At 32.3% G+C, this 23,482-nt stretch overlaps 3 protein-coding genes across 4 annotated transcripts; 1 reads left to right on the forward strand and 2 right to left on the reverse strand.

Moving 5' to 3' along the window:
• Positions 1-3,096: 3,096 nt before the first annotated feature.
• Positions 3,097-4,968, reverse strand: LOC144838869 (uncharacterized). The gene is made up of 2 exons (XM_078694385.1): positions 4,776-4,968; positions 3,097-3,863 (listed from the first exon to the last, which is right to left on the reverse strand). The coding sequence occupies exons 1-2, from the start codon at positions 4,896-4,898 to the stop codon at positions 3,207-3,209; spliced, it is 780 nt and encodes a 259-aa protein (XP_078550511.1). The 5' UTR covers positions 4,899-4,968; the 3' UTR covers positions 3,097-3,206.
• A 560-nt stretch (positions 4,969-5,528) lies between these two features.
• Positions 5,529-13,347, reverse strand: LOC144838867 (negative elongation factor E-like). Its single transcript, XM_078694382.1, has 8 exons — positions 13,200-13,347; positions 12,558-12,645; positions 12,009-12,070; positions 11,457-11,644; positions 10,334-10,377; positions 9,830-9,971; positions 8,027-8,187; positions 5,529-7,659 (listed from the first exon to the last, which is right to left on the reverse strand). Exons 1-8 carry the CDS (start codon positions 13,275-13,277, stop codon positions 7,577-7,579), a joined length of 846 nt encoding a protein of 281 aa, XP_078550508.1. The 5' UTR covers positions 13,278-13,347; the 3' UTR covers positions 5,529-7,576.
• Positions 13,348-14,405: 1,058 nt separating this feature from the next.
• LOC144838873 (neuronal calcium sensor 1-like) lies at positions 14,406-21,287 on the forward strand. Of its 2 annotated transcripts, XM_078694390.1 has the most exons (8): positions 14,406-14,500; positions 14,961-15,005; positions 16,135-16,231; positions 17,037-17,061; positions 17,725-17,863; positions 18,387-18,465; positions 18,930-19,096; positions 19,450-21,286. In XM_078694390.1, the coding sequence occupies exons 3-8, from the start codon at positions 16,135-16,137 to the stop codon at positions 19,546-19,548; spliced, it is 606 nt and encodes a 201-aa protein (XP_078550516.1). In that variant the 5' UTR covers positions 14,406-14,500; positions 14,961-15,005; the 3' UTR covers positions 19,549-21,286. The 2 variants fall into 2 exon arrangements, with proteins under 2 accessions (XP_078550516.1, XP_078550517.1); XM_078694391.1 differs by lacking the exons at positions 14,406-14,500; positions 14,961-15,005 and adding an exon at positions 15,439-15,595 and having other exon boundaries at positions 19,450-21,287.
• Positions 21,288-23,482: the final 2,195 nt, after the last annotated feature.

Here is a 23,482-nt window from a genome sequence, read left to right on the forward strand (position 1 = left end):
ATAGGTAAAGGTAAAGTCGAAACCTAAGCTAATGCTAACGGCCGCGGTGCCCATCTCCATTTCTTTAGCGTTTGGGCCAGACTCCACTAAGTGTGTATGCTTGTGGGGGGTACGCCACTCCTCCCGCACAAACGAGTCTGATTTACCTTCCCAGTACTTTTTACATACAGTTTTTACAGCTAACTATGTTGGTCGGTCGGTGGGTCGGTCGGTAAACGCTAACATATATTAAACTATACAAAGAGCCAAAAATGAGGTTAATTAGATTCATTTAAACAAGGACTCTATCACATTTAAATATCCGAAATAGAGTCACTCAGCTTCAAATAAATAATGTTTTTAACATTTAAAAAAATATATGTCCGGGTAGAACATACCCATTATACTAGGACACACACATTTTGTTGTAAGCAGGAAACACTTGCCAAGTTTCAAAAACATTTAAAAATGCAATTCAAAAATGGAACGAACCGCCAAATGAAATTAAAATCAACACCTTCAAATATACTTTTAAATGGCATGTAAAACGAATGTTAATGGAGGATCAAATTAATATTTTATACTGTCTTATCAATTTTCTATAATTTGTATCAGTCCTTTTTATGTGTATTTTATCCATTTTTAACTCGTGGATTCTTTTTCTAAGGCATATGTTTTAATTGTGTTTTTATAAATTATATTTTTTTTCACTCAATTTTCATATTTTGAACGTCTTAGGACCCCTTTGAAAACAAACTTTATAGTTTAAAGAGTTATCGTGATTTTCTTCGTATTTTTGTATTGTTTTTATGAGAATTTCGAATAAAGTCAACAAATCAATCAAAGGCTCGGCACAACTTTTGTAGTAAGGATTAAAATATAGATTGACAAAAAATATCTACTATTATAACAGGTATGTATATTTATTTGTATCTTCCAAATACAATAAAACAGTTATAGCCTATTACAACATTGTTTAAATTACCAAAATAACCAAAACAGTAAAAAAAAAGCGAAACTAATTCAATGATTTAAAGTTGTCTTCACGAAGAAGAAACCAAACAACAGTACAAACTGAGTATATATATAATATTTATAAAACTAAAATTTTACAAAATAAAGCTGATTTATTCTCATAATTTATTCTGTGGGGTATATACGGACCTTCCATATCCCAGTTTCCGTTTCTTAGTGAAAATACAAGAACAAAATACAGTAGTAAAAAACATGAAAAAGAAGAAACATTAGTTATTGTCTTTACGCGCCAGATTACATGAAATGTTTAGACAACACGTTTAAAGTCTACAAAACATGCGTCTTAAAGGAACCGAAAATAAATCAAAAGAAACCAAGGGCAGTACAAACTGAGTACAATATACTGTGAATAACGGAATAATTGAAATCACAAGTAGCAACAATGAAATACGGGCTCTATAATTGCTAGCCGTACACTACTAGTCCGTTAGCCTTCGGCCACCACCTTGAATATATCTTCTTTTTCTTCAAAGCTTTTCGTACAATTTCATCTTTTTCTGTGAATCTGTTAGCGGTCAGAAATTTGACAAGGCGTGCCACTTTCGGGTCTGTATCAGGTTGCTGCTGCTGCTCGGAAGTGGTTGTTGGAATGGACTCTATGTCGTTTCTTTCTTCCATCAGTGCGGCATAGAGCTCTTTTACAGCCATGACAAGTTCACGGTCCTATGAAAATTATATTTTATCATTAGACTTAAGCCTGTTCAGCCTCCTTTTTGTTGCTCATACGCAGAGGGAATTATGAAAAGTTATTTTCGTGGTTTTACGATAGGCAACCTCATTGCCATGGCTTTACGTTCGGTGGAAGCGTCTTTTTCATTCTAGCAGATTTTCTCAATGTTATACCTTCACAATTAATTTTAAAATGTCAAATTTGTTACAAATGTATAGACCAATTTTTACCGAGATGAACAATTCCATTATAATTATAAAATTGAAGTTGAAAATGAGCGCGTTTCAGTTTGGAACATATTTTCTCTAGGCCAAGTTAAATCATCGTATCCTGTTATTATACTGTACTATGGTATAAACCATGTGTATCATTTCCTACGATATGCAATTACTTATGTTCTCTACTAACATCTTACAAAAATAAGGTAAAACCTAAATATTCTTAAAATGTAATAAATAAAACCTTACCTCAAAGTCACCATCATTATCAGCATCTCTAGTGTCGATTACACGAGCGGCATAGCAAGACGATAAACTCAGCAAGACAATGTTCAAAATAACAAGATCAGCAACGACTCTCTTAAACACTGCCATCATGTCTCTCTCTCCTTTTAGCTAAACGACGCAAAAGCAACTAAAAACTGTCTTGCCGTCAGTTATTATATATAGCTACTGGTGTCAACAGCCCTTACAATCACGCGATGGTATTCACAAATGTATTTTATAATAATTTCTATAGCTTCCTGCAATTAAGTCAATTAACTATATTGTACAAAAGAGCTACTGTAATGTTACTCGCAAAAGTTATCGTCACACAGACGCGATTTTTCCCCCAGTAAATAGAAGATTGGCCGAACAAAAAAGTGTTTCGCTTTGCTTATAAGACATATATACACGATCAGTGCGCATGCTCAATTGCAAAAATTCTGTCTATATACAATTTAGGTAATTTTGCAACAGAAAAATGTGTTAGCTCAGGGAAGAACTTCTGCGCATGTCTACTTTCTATATTTTACGATCTTTTTTTGTAGAAGGTGGTTATTTCCAGACAGGCCGTTGTACGCAACAGACGAATAACAATTAACGACACCAAATATACATCGCGTCCGGTTCTTTCTTTTATCAAATCTTTTAGAAGTACGTTTGGCGATTTACCACCATTACGTCCAGATCTTGTATGATGGACGCGTATAGAAAACGGTCTAATGCAAATGCATCTTAAAACGAAAGTGTAAAGCAATCGAATGAAAAAAAAAACAATGCTATAAATAACGTTTACTTTATTTTCATCCAATGCTATTCAATTATAAAGTATCTTTTCTGAGGATGGTTTGAATTTGTATCAAAACAACATCACCAAGTTTCAAACAAATCAGTTACTAACCCAACAACAGAAAGAAATTTATTTAGGCCTATAGTTAGTTTTATAATTATATTAGTTCACATAAATACCCATCAATTTATAATATTTAGGCCTCGTTTTCTGGTTTTATAACTAAAAAAATGGTAGTCAGTGTCGTAGTTTAACCCTTTCTTTGTTTTTTTAATATATTTAGTATACGTTCAAGCTGTAACTCTCGTACTAAGTCTTCGCCATTGTTCTCTTCATTTAGGGGAGAGGATGTAGTTGGCACATTGGCATCTTGCTCTTCAGTTGTTTCTTGTTTCAGGGTTGTAGGGTCAACCTTTCTGGTAGTGGTATTCTCAGAAGTTGGTTCTATTGTTGGTTGTGCAGCTGTTGTCTTTACCTCTTCTTGGTAAACATCAGTGTTTATCTGTTCGCCTTCAGTGTCTTCATCAAAAATGCTAAACAGCCATTCCACCACAGCGTAATCGCTATACCCAATTTCTTTATTGAGTTTGTAATTATAATAAGCGGTTAAAACTTTGACAAATCGTTCCACGGTGGGGTCTGCCATGCATTGTACGTTTACGATGTTATAGATGTTGTCACGTTCACTTAGACCTTGTTCGGTAATAAATCGATAAGATTTGTAGCAATTGACAATGTGCTGGATATAGACGGCGTTGTCAACCGGTTTTTGGGCATTGGTTGTCGATGGCGCTGTAGTTTGAATGGATTCAACGGTGGTGGTGATTTCAACGTCTTCGTCGTTGCTGATGAGCGACATCAATTTATCAAGTAGCCATTTTACCTTAAAGTCGTCAAGTTCACGTTCCTGTAATAGATTAAAAAATACAAAACAAATTAAGTTTGATTTCATACGTCCCTTTAATGTTTTAAATGCGTTGCTGGAACTATAGGCATGTAGCAAACAAAAGAAAATTATTCGATTTTCAATTATTCTATAAATCCACGTCCTTAAGCTCTGTCTACACTATCAAACTTTATGTGACACAAAAATGTGATTCCCTATTATATGGACATGATGATGTCATATCACTACCATATTTGGGAATATCACTACCATGGGCACATCAAACTTTTGTTGTCAAACTAGTTTGATAGTGACGTAGACAGAGCAGCTTTAGCAACTTTCAATATTATTCTAGGTAATACAACCTCCTATTTGATAGTGACGTAGACAGAGCAGCTTTAAGCTCTGTCTACACTATCAAACTAGTTTGACAAAAAAGTGTGATGTGCCCAAATATGGTAGTGATATGCCTAAATATGGTAGTGCTATGACATCATCATGTCCATATATGGGCACATCACATTTTTTTGTCACATAAAGTTTGATAATGTAGACAGAGCTTTAGCAACATTCAATATTATTCTAGGTGATACAACCTCCTGGTATCTAGGCCCTCTCACTACAACGAACGTCCAAAGTAATACCAGACTATAATCAATCACCGTGTTTAAGCAATACGAGATAGACTACCTACACAATTCTCAAATTAATGTGTTTCTAATATTCCAATACATTGTGAAATCAGACTATTTTAAAATATTTCAACCAAGTGTCATTTTGGTCTGGAAATGGTATGTCATATGGTTATTTCAAGGCGTTAACTCCCTCTAGTTATATATCTCATTATTAGCATAGATATATTATAGTTTACTATATCTCTATGCTATTAGTTATTACTATTCTTATACAAATTGAAAAAATGTGAAAACTCACCAAAAGCTGATCGCCTGCAACATCTCTAGTGTTGATTACACGACCGACACAGCACGGCGATAAACTTAGTAAAACAACGTTTAAAATGGCAAGATCTACGACGATTCTCCTAAGCACAGCCATGATCAGGATTCTTCTGAAGACAAAATCAACTGATTTCCTTAAAACCAAAATTTGACTTCTGTGACTTTGATTGTCAACTGTACGGTTCAACAAGCAGAGCACACAATGCGTGAAAGACGAGTACTAGATTTTTTCTTTTAATAGTTCGGCGACGTAGGAGGGTTTAACAATGGAAATCACACGCCATTGTTTAAATGGATTTCTTCTATCAATAAATCGTTTTGTCAAACTTTACTACAATTATACCTCTGACCTTCTGAAGTAAATCAGACTTATAGTACAAAAGATTTAATGTCCACGCAGAGGTTTTACTTATATAAAGTAGGCCTGGATTAGTCGTACTACCAGGGAAGAGAGAAATTCCACTCTTCCCTGGTACTATTTTACATTTATATGCATACCGCGCAGCACATTTTTCATAATATTCTAGTCATTGTTAGCGGTCTTAACTAAACACCACACACACACACAAACACACACTATTTTATCAAGTATTCATTCATTCATTCATCTTTTATTTCGGAAAAAAAATTCTCCATAGTTCAGTAACAAATTAGTGTACATTATTGCAAATATAACGAATACACATATATATATATATTCAAGCATACTTTTTATCACTTCATTTTTTGGATGTTTTAATGTATTTTATAGGCTATGTATAATATTGCGAAAGGAAAGTCAAATATCTAGTTTATGGACGAATAAATAATCTTGAATCTATACATAAATAATACCACACGCCCGGGGCTGGACGCTAATGCACTTTCGTACTCTAGAAGGGCGTACAGAAATTATGTTCAGGTGATAAGGTTGGTTCCCACTAGGACGCACCGCAAGAACGTGAGCGCAACGCAAGTGAGTTGACCAATAAAATGGGAACCAAGCATTTGGAGCGAGGTTGATTATTTATGGGTCATGTTCAAACGCGTACGCGTACTAAACGTGCATTATATAGCGTCTGGCGGTAGGCGCACGTGTGGTACTATTATTATATTATAGTGTGTGGTGTTTTGTGATCCATTTTTACTACATTTTTTCATAAACATGTCCTCGAAGAATCCAATAAAAAACAACCTATATTCTATATGTACGAACTTCATTCAAAATAGTGTTATAAACTCTGCTATTTGTAGACAGTCTCATCGTCTCTCTAAATTAGCCTTTCTTAAAAAAGGTGTAATAAACTCAGCTAGACACTGTAAATATTTTCATTCTCCTTTTATTACCAGTTCGCTGTATTTTTATTTGTGATAAAGGTAGTGCAATCAACCATCCTTTTATTCTATTATATACATTCTCATGCCTTATGCTGTTATTTTATGCCTTTTTGTCTAGTGACGCAATTCCTATTGTAAAGAATAAGGGCTAAAAAACACTTTATATTTGACGTGTAGCTTAATGGCGCAAAACCAAAAAAGAACACTGCTGAGAAGTGAATGAACTTTCACCCACGTCGTATCTTTGACATCCCTTTAAATAAATATCCAACAGCGTTAAACGTCAATTAGTTTTTATAAAATAAACCCACGCTTCTAAACGTAGTATGGTAATCATTTAATGGTGCTGATCTAAGCATACATGAACAATTCCTGCCATGGGATTCGAACCCATGATTTAGGTTAAGCAACCGCCAAACGACACTGCCACTTTAAAACTGTTCTTGTGTTTAAATAACTAATATTGAACATACAATATCGAGACTCCATAACTAGTCAATATTCTATTAACTATTTGGCACACATGGCGTGTCATACCAGTATTATGTTTGATTAAATTTACCCGGTTTTAGGTATTTTAAACTGCTGCAGTGTATTAAAGATTTTCTGATTTTATTTTTATATGAATTAGACCAATAAAAGATGAATTGAATTGCCATTATTTTGTATATTATATTGTATATAAAGGTTTTCTATATTTTTTCTTTCTTTTTAGTTGTGTTCAACACGACTCTAGAGCTCACTATGTCGGTCGGTTGGTCGGTAAACACTAACTTGAGCACGCGACTGCAGCCATGTATGGCCTTGTTTTTGTTGAATTCCATCTTTTTCCTTTCTTTCAGCTTTTCACTAATTACAGTGTATTGTTTTTATGGGTTTTTTTCACTTTTTTTTTAATTTCAGGATAGATATTACTCAAAATTTGTTATTTCATTTCATCCATGTGACAAAAATGATGATGATCGCCAGGTTGCTGCTGATTAAAATCACTCGGCATTTAGGCAGTTCAAATCAAAGTGTGGCAGCTCTCCTATTTCACCACACCACCAAGGCCCACCATGAGTGGCTAGCTGAATCAACACTTCAATCCATACTTCCATGATGTTTTAATAACATAATCAGAACATTTGAGATCCACCCTCAACTGCCTAGTACTCACAGAGCTTTACCATTATGTCAAGCACTGAAGTTGACATGATTCATTTGGAGTCCACATCATGTCTCAACTTTCCCGAATAAAGTGAATTCCATCCTCCAATAAATCCACCAAAAAGCTGTCCAATCAGCTTCCAGTATACACTACCAACATATTATCACAATTTTGTATTCAAATGCATAATATAAATCCAACAATATCAATATTTTGTTAAACAAGATACGACAGTGTGAACAGATAAGTAGCTTACGATAGTACCCTGCTTAAATTGATCCAATAGTGTGTGTATGCGTATCTTTTGGTTATGATGAGAAAAGATCTTCATCCTCTTTGTAGCTTAACACAGACCGTTTGTCTTGATGCCTCGGTTTCGTACGATTAAATGCTAAAATTAAAATAAAGGGAAAAAAAACTGTTAAAGATATATTGCCTGAAAAAAATTATTTTTTTATAAATAATAATAATATGCCATTTTATTTTCACATACTAGTTATCACTGGAAAAAGAAATATTACCTAACATTTTTATCTTATTAAATCTAACCCCTTACTTTTTTGTAAAAGTTTTTATAAGTAAAATCTATATTTTTTTTTGTTTCCTATGAAAGTGAATAACTTGATTAAAACTACAAAATGGCCTATTCAAAATTTGATTTTATGTTTTTGGAGGACAATACATATTTTATGATCTGTAGGATCAATTGGATACCTTTATGAAAATGAAAGTATATCATAAACTGAAAGGTAACTTACAAACATCAGCCCAAGGTGATGACGAGTCCCCTGGTCCCTCTTGCAATGGTTGACGTCTTGCGAACGATACCCTCAACTTGACGTCTTGGATTATAGCTTTATTCATCTCTTTGATGGCTGCTTCGGCTCCTTCTACTTTATCAAAGGTCACAAAAGCAACACTGAAAATATAATGCAATTTTGATTTGATTTATTTTATCTTTATCGTCTTTTTATTTGCAATTGTTATTTATATATTACTGTAATTGTAAATGCAAATGATGGTAAATGTGGTTTATGAATATATTATAAGCATATACAGTATTTATTTATTGTAACTACTTTTAACACTGTATATATATATATACATACAGTACATACAAAAGAGAGAAAACAATGTTAAAAAAAAATCTAAACAGATCCAGCCACTGATACCGAGAGCATTGTCATTTTTCAGTAATTTCTCTTTGGATTTGTATCATTAAAAGTGGGAAGTATCATAATAAAAGTGGGAAGAACCCACACTAGACAAAAAAGGTAATTCCATGTTTTTTAGCTAATTTTTCAGTTAGCATCATACACGTATTCATGTATTTTATTTGTGTTGTTTGAATAAATTTAATGAAACATAAATTACCACTAAGGACCTGTTTCTGTTTAAAAACAATTTTCTTCCTAAAAAACAGTTTTGCATTGCAGCTAAAAATTGCTCCCCGAAAACTGTTTTTGGGCGATTGTGAATGGAAACATAAGATAAGATATCCTTTGTGATTTTTCAAAAGGACCCATTTCTGTTCACAAGAAAATACTGTTCTTTCTAAATAGATTTTTAAGTGCCTGTCATTTTTTAAAAACCTCTAATTGCTAGTATAATAAGATTGTTATTAGAAACACTGCTCTAGTATTTACAAGCCAAAATATAGTTATTTATAGTAAGTATATTTCTTTGATTAATACCATTAGGCTTTCAACATTAAGTCAACAGCACAATGACAAATTTAATATAGAGATTACATAAAAATGTTGCTTTACAAAAGTAAGTTCCAATTGATTGAACTCTTTCAAAATAAATACACTACAAATCTTTTAGACATTCTGTGTTCAATTGAAGTTCTTTCAACAAGAAAGTTATACATTAAAGGTTAAAACCATATTAATTATAGTTCAAATATTAAAATATTCTGTAATTTTAAAAACACATAATAAATTCACAATAGTTGCATTGAAATCATTTCATAAATAAGTCTGTCTGGCGACTATATGCTACGCAATACTGGTTCAAACACTACATGTTTTGTTAACATTGATAGTGCCACTAGAGGTAGAGGTACTAACATGGAAACATGAAATATAAGCAGAATTTATAAAACCATTACCAAAGAAATGAGGGCCCTATAAAAATACATCTTAAAACTATAGAGGACACTATTTAAAAAATATTGGCATCTACAGTACAGTCTACTCTCCCAATACCAGACACCTTTTGGCTGGCATAATATCTGGTTTTCTGGAAAGTCTGGTATTCAGAATGTGTTTGTAATGGTAAAAAAGGAATTTAGTACCTTTTGGACCTCAAGAAAGGTCTGGTATTGGCAGAGTTTCTGGTTTTCAGAGAGTCCAGTTTTGGGAGAGTTGACTGTACTGTATTATAGTAAAGAATGACCATGTGGACGCATTATTCGAGGCATGTAAAATGCAGAAAACACATTCTTTGTTCGGCAGGATGCGATAAAAACTGTTTCCCACCAGTGGTAAAAAGAGTACTAAAAATTGTTAGTGAAAATGAATTTGACGATTTATGAATGTAAATATTGTTTTACTTACTTTTTATCTTTTTCCAGGTTCATATTTAGAATGTTTCCATATTTTTTAAAAGCTTCTTGACACAATTTTTCTGTTAACATATTTGTGCCTTTTACATAAATTGTGTTTCCTCGTTTTGGTTCCATATCTGAATATGATGGTCCTTAAAAAAGATTTTATAGTAAACAGCCTAAGAATTTCAATTTGTGATGACCTACTAAAGTCATCATTGACTAAACATTTTTTTTTATCCAATTTTTGATCAAACTGGAATACTATTAGGTGACATTAAAATAGCATATTCAACAAAAAAATTTTAAGAATTATTTTTTTCAAGGGGACAATACATTTTTAAGGATAAATATTTAAGTTGAAAAAATGGTTGATTTCTTATCTTTTATTTGCCATTTATTATTGTTGTTTTGGCCATCTGAATATATATAAAAGTCATGTTCATAAACTAACATAATAAACATAAATACATAAAGTATTTTAATATATCAATAATTCAAGCATTTTACTTACTTTCTTCATATTTTCTTGGCTGTCTGTCACTGCTACTCACAAAACTAGAAGAGATGACAAATTCAACACATTTTTTAGTTTAAAGATGTATTGTCCCTTGAAACACAAAAAAATGAAGGTCAGAATATTCTAAATTTAAATTGGCCATATCAAAGTAATATTAAAGTTATTCACTTTAAGTCGAAAATTCGAGCCAAAAACAACAATTTTACGTAATTAACAGCTAAATTAATTTGATTACATTTAGTCTGGAAAATCGTCGCGAGCGAAAGTAAACAAAGATTTCAAACCATGATTATACATTATGCATGATGCTAATTAGGATTGTTTACAACTCGTCACGTTTGAGAATGTGTTTTCACACAGATCGCGAGGAAGTTTTATGATTATGCATACAGAGTAACCAAATAAGCGCGTTGCATTATGAGATATGTTTTGATCGAAAACTTTGACTGGAAGTCAAAGTTATTTTTTTAACCAAAAAACGTCTGTATTTCAGTAAAATGATTTTTTTCTCGACTAATTTTTGGTGAAAGTTAATAACTATTATGATACTTCAAAATGACCCACTTTTTTTAGAAATCTTTTATTTTTTATTTTTTTGGAATTTGACAAAGGGACAATACATCTTTAAACACAAATTTTTACAAAATTATTAAATATAAATAAACCTTTAAAAAATACAATCAACTAAAACAAGTTATTTACAATGTTGAACTTATACTGTAAACTAAGATCAAAACAAAATCGCACTTTTCAATTTTACTTAAATATATAGACAGTGATTTGACCAATCACAAGTGATGAATTATTCAACAATCGCTTGTGACTGGTCAACTTGCTTGTGTTGCGTCTCTAATGGGAACCAAGCTTTATGGGACAACATTGGGACCAAACAAAATGTCCTCTAAATATGGGTTGAAAAATATATTGCCTCTAGTCTAGCTCTGTCTACACTATCAAACTAGTTTTGACAAAAAAAGTGTAATGTGCCAATATATGGTGGTGATATGACATCATGATGTCCATATATGGGTACATCACATCACATTTTTTGTCACATATAGTTTGATAGTGTAGGCAGAGCTTAAACAAAGGAGAGGTTCCTACTGGAATTAAATACCTTTCATATAATGGTCTGTAGGAAGAACGTCTATCTTTAGTTGGTGTTGACGGTGTGTCTTCTTCACCGGCACCGTTGAAAGGTTCAAACGGCACCATACCGGATTTATCCGGTTTCTCAGTGTCTTTAATCTTCCTTTCAAAATGTTTTGATCGTTTGAAACCTTTTTCTTTTTTAACCATAGCCGACTGTATAAAAAAATGTATATGTATTAGCCAGGAAATAGTATAGAAAAACTGTTCAATGAAATTGTGAAAAAATTTTAAAACAAAATTATTCACATTTCACACCTGATTGGTTTGTGAAAATTAGGGGTGGGATTATATTTGGATCACATTAAGAATGGATTTAGGTTCAAATTTAGTCCAACTTAGGGGGTGGGATTATATTCAAGCATTTGTTGGTCATATACGTATTTATATTGTCAGATAGCATCAGTTAAATATTTTAATAATATATACCTGAAATACCAAAAATTTGTGGATCGAAAAAAATATTAGATTATTATAGGGGGATGAGGTGTGGAAGATGAGCTCCACCAAAAGAGTATACCTGAGTCGCTAGAACTTTCTTCGCCATTTCTTTTGCTTCTTCTTGACTAACTTCTGAAATAGCTGATAAAAGATAAAATAATAATTATTAAATAAATATATAATACAAATTAAAAATAATAATACTGCCATTTCCTAGTAACCCTCACATCAAAAGTATTAGTTGGTATAGACCCTCAATTTGCAGTAATTCAAGTTATTCAGAATTCACCAGAGTCTGCGTAAAATTTACTTTATCCTTTGTTGGTGAAACTAGAGCAATCTAACAACAGGATGCTGAGGTCCAGAGATCAAAAGGTTTATCTGTGGCTGCGACACGATCAGTTCCCAACCTTTACAGGTACTGCACACAGCAGCGAATATGTACATAGTACAGTTACTGTTGGTAGTTGTCGCAGCCCAGACATGAGATCAAAGGACTGTACGAGTTCCTATCTTAACAAGACAATGTCCTGTTGTTAGATTGCCATCATCCGAACAACACTATAACTTTTTGTTTCCAGGGTGGGTGTTTAAACCACTTGACTACTGAGGAGGTTGTCAAACTTACTTCTTTTGGCATTGCCCTTTGGTTTGGCCTCTTGTGATTCAGCTGGGGGCTTTGCTTTTGCCTGCTTCAATAAATGCAATGCTCGTTTCTACACAAGATAAAACAAGGTAGATCATGATCACATATTTAAAAATTGGCTGGGGTGCATTTTTATCATTATTAGCTGTTTTTTCTAATAAAATAATAATTGGCCTAACTAGTTTAAAATTTAAAATAGGCCTAAAAGTAAAAGGTCTTATCTAATGAGTGTACAAGGCGTATATATGGTGTAGAAAATGCTGAAATACATATTTTTATTAATATTATTTAAATAAGTTCACATTACCTTTTTAAAATTTATAACACAAATGATGACGTTAGGACAAAACGACAACAACTAAAACTGAAGTTCATGTGATGCTCTACTTGGATTCTTGAAAGCTCGGCTCTAGGGCAATAGTCTAGACCATCATACCTAGCGAATCCAGTTAGTCAACAGGAGCCTACAGACTTTCTAGCTAGGCCCCTAGTTGTATGTAGGCGGCCTAGCTAGACTACTAGCTAGGCCTACTCTACTAGCTAGGCCTAGCCTACGGCCTAGGCTAGCCTAATTAATTAAATAAAGCTTACATATAGATCAACAATATTTGAAAACAAATTTACCTTTTTTTTAAGTAATGCAAACTTCTGTTGAAGTATTTCTTCTTCTTCAGTCAATCTGGAAGGAAATAACATCTTCATTTTCAATGTCACAATGATTATATATTTTTGTAAGCTTAGCACTCGTCTCGGTTAAGTTCTTCTGCTTTTATTTTTGTTTAGGTCAAGGTTCATCTGCATACAATTGATTGTTTAATATTTGGAGCGTATATTATCGAGTACTTACACGTTCGATTTATTTAATTTGTTTAACTTTAATAAAATAATGTATACATTTATTTTATTATATTGAAGAGATTTGTTTGACGTATCGTGTTTTTTTTTTCTTTCTTAAAATTGAAACTTTAATCCAATTTTAGTTCACCAGTCCACCGTTGAGGGCTCACAGTAGCGGACAGAAAAACAATAAAAAGACAATTTGAGAATTTAAGCGATCTGTTTTGGGTGCTTTCTCAAGTGATTTTGGACATTATTGTGTTATTAAATAGTAAAACAACAAGTCATTATTTTATAGGTATGCATTTATTACGATTCTAATCGATTTTAAAGACATATAAACAACAACTAGGCCTAGGCATAACCATCCCTCTCTCCTTTTTGTTCTCGCACATCATATTATGTTGTTACAGCAGCATGCAGTAGTGCCAAGTTCAGCGAAGCGTAACGAACACAATTATTGACGTTTGTAGGTGTAATCTCTAGATATTTCAAATTAACTGTTTATTACTAATAATAACCCTATTAATACAGAATAATCTTAGGCCTAGTTATTTTTATGTTCAATGCTAATTGCTCGGTGCTAGTTCCGTTTCGCACCTGTTTTTATTTCGACTTCCTTTCGACTCCAAACTCGAAGTAACTTGTGAATACCACACCTTAGAATTGGGCATCATTAAGTACTTGTATGAAGAAGAATCACATAAAAAGTAACAAATAAATCCTATATATTATTTAGATCATTGAGTTATATTAACCTAGCGGTATACACACAGCACTACTAACCTACCTAAACTAAGAAAATATGAAAATGCTAATTATTATTATGGTGAAATGATAAATGAGACAATACAATACAATGATTGAATTGAATATTTTTCAGATCAGTGAATGTTTCACGATGGGAATAAAGGCACCTGTACACCCATTTAAGAACGTATATGAAGGTATACCCGGATTCACAGACATCTTCGATGAATATACATTTTATTGGTTTGCATTTTTCTTCGTCATCTTAACTTTCGCTGTTGCATATTTTTTGTCTAAAAGGGTCACTATCAGAGAACACGAACACTTTTATTAAAAAGGTATGTCTGTTTGTCCTTAACCAAATATATTTCATAAGTATTTCACCTTGTGATATTAAAATACAAGATGAAGAAGAAAATTAATGTCAAATGTATTAAAATAGGATTGGCTTGCTGTACATTTGATAGAAACTCTTCCTTTTTTGTAAAGCTCTGTCTACACTATCAAACTTTATGTGGCAAAAATCACTACCATATTTGGGCACATCATACTTCTTTGTCAAACTAGTTTGATAGTGCAGACAGAGCTTAAACGGTCACATGATATCTAGAGGCAACCAAGTCCGCTCTTTTTGGGATGGAGCCAGATTAGTGTTCAATTAATATGTAGAGACAGTCTTCTAGTTAACTACAAGAGTGTATACTACTAATTACTACTGTATTTGGGAAGACATTTTCATTAAATACACTATCAATTAGATTAAAAATTAAATCAAAATAAATATACTTTGTCTTGCAGAAAACACACTTGATTTGATTATTAATAAATTAATATCTGAAAAAGGTTAGTGCATTTTTGCCAATTAACTACTCTGCCAATGTTCTCCTAATTAATCAATCAATTCTGTACAAATAGTTAGCATAGTTAGTCTATGTATGATGAGGGTATATAAATGTGTCCCTGATGTTAACAAATATTAGTAGGCTGCCCTCTATAGTCAAAATATATAATTACACTTTTTTCCATGACAATAATTCCACTCTTTTTCCATAACTTTCATTCGCCCTCAAAAGTATTGACCAGAATTATTTTTTCATAAAGTGCGACAAGTATATATTAAAGACAATTTATTGAAAATTATAAAATTATATTACCTCTTGTAATTAATCATTACCTAATTTTATATATTATATTCTCCCTGCTGAATAATGGTAGATTCCATTTACTTTTTGTATTCAAAAGCATATTGATTTCCTATTGTTAAGACAACAATGAATATACTTACTGTAGTAGTAGTTCTTAGTGCTAAAGGTCAATGCAAACTGCTTTCATGCGCGTGCTTTCTTTAGTTGTTGTGTATATGCCGTCATTATGGTGGTTTACGCGTAACTAAGGCAGCCAATTTTCTATTTTTCACGGAATAGGCATATTTTGTAAGTATTTAATATTTAATCCATGTACTGTACTCTATATTTTTACCAAGATGTACTGTCTGTATAATGATTATTTTTGTTCGTATGTCAATCTAAAAAGCAATCGTGACTTAATCTTATATCAGTTTTGAAGACAAATAAACTAACTGTAAGGCTGTAATGTTTGATAGCCTTGCTTACTATTTGCCTTTATATTGAATTTGAATTAAGCCTGCACTGGGTTAAAATGCTGCTAAAAGGCAATCAGTCGGCCTGTAATTCCATAATTTTGCCTTCATTCATTCACATAAATGCCACTCATAAAAGAATGTACTTTCTCCCCACCACATCTTGTTGACTTGATGTTTCAGTTCGGCGGTTATATCCACCAGGGACCAGCCATGCACAATTTCTTGAGCATCAGACCCCTCCCCCAACCCAGAAAAACACTGAGCAATCAAATAAGTCCTAAAAAATATATTAAAATACATTTTCAATTTGAAATTAAATGTTATTATTTTTCTACTATAAATTAAACGTAACATTCTTTTTCTTTTTAGATGGTACTAAACGTTCTAGGTAAAAACAGACTAATGGGTAAAAGCGGCAGTAAGCTAGACAGCGCTATTCTCAAAGATCTACAAACAAACACGCATTGTAAGTCAATTTAAAGCTCTGTCTACACTATCAAAATTTATGTGACAAAAAAATGTGATGTGCCCATATATGGACATGATGATGTCATATCACTACCATAGTTGGCCATATCACTACCGTATTTGGGCACATCACACTTTTTGTTGTCAAACTATGATAGTGTATCTACAGACAGAGCTTTTAAGCATCTTTGCAACAGGAAATCGGGGTTAGGCAAAACACTTCCTTCATAGTACACTACACTGCATTTAATTAATATCTCCATGCCGGTTTAACCATCTCAAGTAGTTACAGTTAGTAGTATAGTAATTCAATGCAGAATAATTCAGCTGATCCTCGGATATATATACACAATACAGTACAACAATTTACAAACTACACAATTTCTCAATAGTAAAGAAAGTGATAATGCTAACAACAACAGTAGTAGTATTACAGTATGAGAATATAGATTACCAACATATCTAATATTGTAAAAAAAATAATATATTTTTCAAATACTTTTCCAAATTCCTACTGTACAATACAACAATTTACAAGCTACAGTCTTATACAATTTCTGAATAGTAAAGAAATTTATAAAGCTAACAACAATAACAGTAGTATTATATAGATAGAATATGGATTACCAACACTCATATGTAATATTGTATAAAAACAAGGCCATATAGATGGCTGCAGTCGCGTGCTCAAGTTAGTGTTTACCGATTGACCGACATAGTGAGCTGTAGAGTCGTGTTGCACGCGACTAAAAATAGGTTTAGCAAATACATTTTTCTAATAGTTTTCCCATTTCCTATTTCAGTTTCTTCAAAAGAAATTTCACAGTGGTAAGTATAATGTAACTAAAAAAATAAAATACAAAAAATACTTGTCTTTTATGAAATATTTAAAGATGTACTCTACCCCAAAAATAATATGACAAATGAAGATTTAAAAAAAAAGACTTTGATTATGCAATTTCACAGTTTTAATCAAGTTAATCAATTCTGTAGAAAAAAAATATATATAAAAAAATAATACTTCACTTATAAAAAGACAAAATAAACAGTTAAATTCAACCAAAAACCCGTTGACTTCAAGCCAATTGTCAATTTGACTATCTTTTGCGTTAAATTCCATTTTTCAGGTAAATAACATTAACATGGCAAAATTAAAATAAACAAAAAATTTAAACCATTATTTTTTGAGGGGGACAATATATCTTTAAACTAAACTCCACTTAATAAATTAAACTTAAAAGATAAGATAATAAGATTTATAAAGCACACATATCCACAAAGTGCTCAAGGCGCACTTTATTTACAAGAAAGTAGCAAGATTTATAACAACCCGCGTGTACCCTCAGAGGCCTTGCTAAAACTGGCAGCTGTTAAATTATTATTGACCAGAACTTCAAGATCTGGATTTGAAAATGTGTCCATAGAGAGATTTATTGCAGGTCAGATTGGTCAGATGGATTTGTTATTTTTATGTTTTCTTTTATTATACAGGCACCGTGGGTTTATGAAGGACTGTCCGGATGGCAGTTTACATCAACATGAGTTTCTGAGTATCTATCAACAATTCTTTCCCTTTGGGGATGCTACCAAATTTGCAACTTTTGTTTTTAAAGTATTTGACGACAATCAGGTATGGTTCTCAGAATTAATAACTCCCTATTTTTAATGGTTTATTCCCAAAACATAAACTAAGAATACAGAATATCAATTTTAAGGCTCATACAAATTTATTTGTTACGAATGAAACATTTCTGAGTTCTGATTGGCTGTATTACGAATACAGTTTTGCATAAACCAACTCTTGCAATTTATGTGAATAAATTAACCTAGTAGAAAACTGGTTTAAAGCGTTACGATATCGGGGGTATACTCAATATCAATGATACATCATCTATGTAGGTATTTACTGATCAACATTTTGATTTGATTACAGGAATAAGCCCATATCAATGGATGGGCTTATACACTCATTTATATCTTTATCTGCCTCCTTAATGCCTAATTTTGTTATTTATCTTTTCATGTCTTTTCATTTTTAGAGTTTGTAATCTTGTTCTTGTTACACGCAATCTGGCCATTGTTCAAACGTTGTAACATATAGGTACTATACAAATATGAATGTGTTTTTAATAAATAAAGTTTTGTTTTTTTAGGATGGGTTGATTGAATTCACTGAATTCATTAAAGCTTTATCGGTTACATCAAGAGGAACCGTGGAGGATAAATTAGAATGTAAGCATTCTTTTAAATCTTTTTTTGCTGGAGATCCTGAAAAAACCCCTATGTTTACTGTACTTTAAAACATTTTTTTAAATTTTTATTTTCAAAATTACATCAATAAAACAACAAAGCCAGGGTAAAGTCACCTCTTACTTTTGTACAATAAAGCTGTCAAGCTTGCACACACAATAAAGTATTCATATTAATAATAAACAACATTTTACTAAATGTATAAAGCTCTGTCTACACTATCAAACTTTATGTGACAAAAAAATGTTATGTGCCCATATATGTACATGATGATGTCATATCACTACCATATTTGGGCACATCACACTTTTTTTTGTCAAACTAGTTTGATAGTGCAGACAGAGCTTTATAATACTGTACTACTAAATTTTAACTCTGTAATTTACTGTGTTCCTATGTTTACTTGACTACTAATAACATTAATTATTTAACTTAATAACAAATAGGGGCATTTAAACTGTATGATCTCGATAAAGATGGTTACATTACTGAGGAAGAAATGACTGATGTTGTAGATGCAATTTATAAAATGGTTGGTACCATGGTAACTTACCCAGAGGATGAGAGCACACCAGAAAAAATGGTTTCTAAAATCTTCAAAAAAATGGACAAGGTATGTTTTGAAGGTACAATGCAAACAGCATAGGTCGGTTAAACTGACCGAGCTGGTAATGACCTTTTGACCTAGGAACAAGCTAGGTCATGTCAATATTTCGTTGGTCATCAGCTGGACCTAAAAACCGTCATAACTCTGTCGAGGCGGAGAGCGGATAAATTGATAATTCAAGTTTAAACAACCGGAAGATTTTACTGCACTAAATATGGCAGTGATATGACATCATCATGCCCACATCACATTTTTTTGTCACATAAACTTTTGATAGTTTAGACAGAGCTTTAATTTTACTAAACGTATGCCAGTGTGAACAAGGCTATATTTATGACACTACACATTCTATCTTTCAGAACCTGACACACAAACTGTCAAAAGAAGAGTTCAAAGACGGGTGTAAACTGGACCCAAGCATCATAAAAGCACTCTGTCTTTATGATGGCCTTGTGTAGTTATCAACATTTTGTTACAGTCATTGACAAGTTTTGTGCAATTATACAACAAGAGACTGCTAATATTTGGCACATCTGGGAAAAAGCAAATCATGCTTAGTGGAAGAACCCCACATCGGGGAAATACCAAGCCAAGGTACATCAGGGAAAAACCAAATCATGTGTAGGACGTAGGGGAGGAACCCCACATCAGGGACATACCAAGTCATATGTACAGTATGGTGGAACCAGGGTAAAAAAGCACTACATATTTAGTATTGAAATTAAAGAAAAAAGAGTGGTGGGTGATTCCATTTCTCCAAAGGGATGTGCTGGCACTTTTCTTAAATATAATCATGTAAACAAATTTGTTCTCTTATTTATTAAATTAGATTTTAAAATGTAAATATATTTAATTGATCAAGTCATCTGTTCATAATGTGTAACCTATTTAAACAAAAACATAAGGTGTCAAATTGGTGGATATGTAAAAAGTATTTATTGTTAAGATACAGTGTAGGCCTATTGCAAAAGTAGATTGAATTGGTTGATAGTTCATATGGTGCAAGTTCATAGGGTCACCCCTCTAAATTTAAAATTACAGTGCAAAAGATAGGGTATGGTAATGTTATGCACTTCATTTTGTCTATTACAAAATCCTGGAAATGCCAATGATTATAGCTGAAGGTAATATCTTGTATTAGCTTTATAAGAGCTGAGAAAATGTTGTCAAAATGTAACACAGCTGGGGAGAGATTGAGTGGAATTCTTCTATCTCCAGAGGGCGGTGTTGATGTATTCCAACAAAATCATTGATATGTTTTTATAGCTTGTAACTAAGGTAATACAAGATGTTCTCACAAACATTGGTATAAATTGGTTTGTATTATTGTAAATATACATTCTTAATTTGTATTTCAACGTAAATTTTTTTTTTATTAAACAGAAAATGTATCTTAAGTATTAACTTGGTGATTATGTAAGTCTTACAGAGTCCTGTGGCGCCGTATTCACCAATCACACTTAGATATTTCCCTTAAAGTATTTCACTTAATTCAATAAATATTTAAGGATTTCTCTTAAATTGTATTCATTTAGATACGAGATATTTTAGATTTTAAGGGTAAGCATTTGCCTTATCCTAAGTGTGAACGTTGAATACAGTCACTGGATGTCAGTCTTGTCAAATGCCAGGAATGATTTAAAGAACAACTCACCACTTTCAACAGCTCGATGTAGATGATCTTGCGGCATATATGTTTCCATGTTTGAACATTGCAGTGATCCAATTTGAAAATTATTGCTGAGGCTAAGATATACAATAAGAAAATACATAAAATATTAGGAGTGGAGTTGTGGCTTGGTGGTTATGATGCTTGGCTGCCACTCTAAGGGTCCTGGGTTCAAGTCCCGTCACATGTCAGGATTTTTTCTAAGGACCAAATTACAACTCCACTCCCAAAGACTTGTAATAAGACTTTGTTTATGTAGAGCATCAAGTGTATATGTTTGTATTGTGAACATCTGAGGGTCCCTAATGATCAGCAATTGCTGGATGGATCACCCTCATTAAATATGGTGTAAAAAAAAAAAAGGGTAATACTGTAGTATTTATGGATACAGTGTAACGTCCATACAACCATCACTGAGTTTTTTAAATACCTCATTAAAATAAATATGGAAATAATATTTGAGATCATTTCATACTTGCTTCTTAGACCACAATATGATTTTTTTTTTAAATCTTGGGACATTATTGATGTGAAATAAAATATTTAAAAAATAAAGTGTTGTTGTTGTTGATGTGTTCTATATAAAGGGTACAAATATGATTTAAAAAAAAATTATTTCATACACATCCAACAGCGAGCAACTCGCCAAATGATAAACTATAAACTACTATATAATATATCGTGCTTTTACACACAACACAAATATAAAGTAAAGCTTTCCCAGTTTATTAAGAGTATACATTTAACAATACATAATATATATTTCTACTGATACTGTACAAGCAATGCTAAATATACTACTAAAGCTTAATAATAAACTACATTTGGCCTCTTGGGGGCTACCACTCATATGACATCGCTATATTAAAGGTCCAGTGTGTTGTCACAGGAGCCAGTAAATCAAATGGTTGTTATTAAGTATATCGGTAAGGATGTAAGTGACATCCGTTAGGTAAATTGTGGAATTTGGGGGAAAAATAATTCCCCAGAATTGCGTGCGCCGCCATTAACTATTGTATCCCCTTCCCCAATTTCTAGATTTGGTATGTACGTTTTTGGGGCACAACGTATTTTAAAACGGAGCATTATAGTATCTGTATTCTTACTAACAAACCGAAAGTCATAGATTGCCAGTTTGCCAATTGAAACCATTGTATTGCTTTTATTTAACTCAACGATCTGTCCACAACAATAACATAAATTGTTATTAATAAACAAATAATCATGAATTGTATTTTTTAGCATTTTAACAAAAATAGATATTTCTTTAAAAAGCGTTTTCGAGAGGACGGTAAATCGGTAGTATCGATATCATCTTCTTTATCTTTAGGCCTACCACAACAGGTGCACGGACCGTACCCAGACATAATAATTGATGGGGGGCCTTATAAAAGTATAACAACAAAATATGAATGAATAATAAAACTATAGGCCAAATTGATATAAATATATGGCCCGGACAACAAAAAAGACATTTAAACGTTCTGCAGATATATCGAGGGCCTACTATAGGTTATGAAATCATCGTCACATAACAGTATATCTATATCTATACATATTTTTATGAATATGAATATTATTTAAACTAATTACTGAATATTTTCATTCAATTTTATACTGACAAATTAGGCCCAGTAACAACAGTAACAACTCAAAAGTATTATTGCAAAATATATATTGTCTTTCTTATTTAACTTATGTAGAGAGGTGTGGTGTATGGTGTTTTTAAACTGAAAACCAACATATTAAAGATCTAATATTGTCCTAAAAAAACATGAAAAATGAAGATTAATGCAATTTGAATGGCCATTTTGTATTTTTATTGAAGTTAACAAAAACATTTTTTTTAATTGTTCAGTGGATAATATATCTTTACGAAGTTATAAAAGATGCTTAAATTACTAAGGAATGTACTCAGATGGTACTTGAATTGTTTACTGCAGAATCATTTTTTTTTCTGCGTGTGTTACCGCTGCGTCGGTCCTGTTTTGTTTTTGATACCATGAAATAAATAAATAATAATAACAAAAGTCTAACAACGTAACCAAGTCATTAGAAAAAACTAATAATTTTATTTAGCATATATATATGCAATTGAAATAATTATGTGTTAAGGCTGCTGGCCTACAAATAAAGTCTTCCTCTAAGTAGAGTTGAACTTAGATAATATTTATTGACAAGCACCATTTGCATCAGTGGCACTCAGTACTAAGAAAGGTACGCGGCGTCAACTAATAAGATAATTACCAAATTTACAATAAAAAAAAAACATCTATTATATAATTATGATTCAATCAGTTGTCACTTTCATTTCTTTGAGGCAACTTTACAAATAGTGAAAATGCATATTAAGATGTCTAATCAATAAACAAATTACAAATTCTTTATAAGTATTGCGTATGTTTACAAAACAAATGGTCATCCATGAAAGTGGACTAAAAACAAGAAAAAATTCATCGGCATTCCCCGTCTTCGGTTGCTCTCACCGGAAGACGTTTTACCGACCTTTCCCCTGTCAGTCCGTCCTAAAGACACTAACCACTATTAAGGATATAAGAAAACTATTATTATCAATTTCTATATGGCTAATAGTCGACATTATTTCATATTACATGGTAATAATGGCCAATTGAAACACTGATGTAATGATACTATGCTCGTAAAGCTGAATGAGATACATGCTAGGTCATTTCCAACAATAGCTCGACAACAACTTCCGTTAT

Source organism: Antedon bifida, chromosome 3 (assembly GCF_963402885.1).
Source record: "Antedon bifida chromosome 3, ecAntBifi1.1, whole genome shotgun sequence".
Classification (NCBI taxonomy): domain Eukaryota; kingdom Metazoa; phylum Echinodermata; class Crinoidea; order Comatulida; family Antedonidae; genus Antedon; species Antedon bifida.

Bases quoted from the DNA above. Each gene is read 5' to 3' on its own strand.
- LOC144838869 (XM_078694385.1), bottom strand. From the start codon at position 4,898: ATGGCTGTGCTTAGGAGAATCGTCGTAGATCTTGCCATTTTAAACGTT. The intron at 3,864-4,775 runs GTGAGTTTTCAC...AATCTATTACAG, and splicing joins TTGCAGGCGATCAGCTTTTG to GAACGTGAACTTGACGACTT.
- LOC144838867 (XM_078694382.1), bottom strand. From the start codon at position 13,277: ATGAAGATGTTATTTCCTTCCAGATTGACTGAAGAAGAAGAAATACTT. The intron at 12,646-13,199 runs GTAAATTTGTTT...TATCTTGTGTAG, and splicing joins TTGCATTACTTAAAAAAAAG to AAACGAGCATTGCATTTATT. The intron at 9,972-10,333 runs GTAAGTAAAATG...ATCTTTTTTAAG, and splicing joins GCCAAGAAAATATGAAGAAA to GACCATCATATTCAGATATG.
- LOC144838873 (XM_078694390.1), top strand. From the start codon at position 16,135: ATGGTACTAAACGTTCTAGGTAAAAACAGACTAATGGGTAAAAGCGGC. The intron at 16,232-17,036 runs GTAAGTCAATTT...TTCCTATTTCAG, and splicing joins TCTACAAACAAACACGCATT to TTTCTTCAAAAGAAATTTCA. The intron at 18,466-18,929 runs GTAAGCATTCTT...AATAACAAATAG, and splicing joins CGTGGAGGATAAATTAGAAT to GGGCATTTAAACTGTATGAT.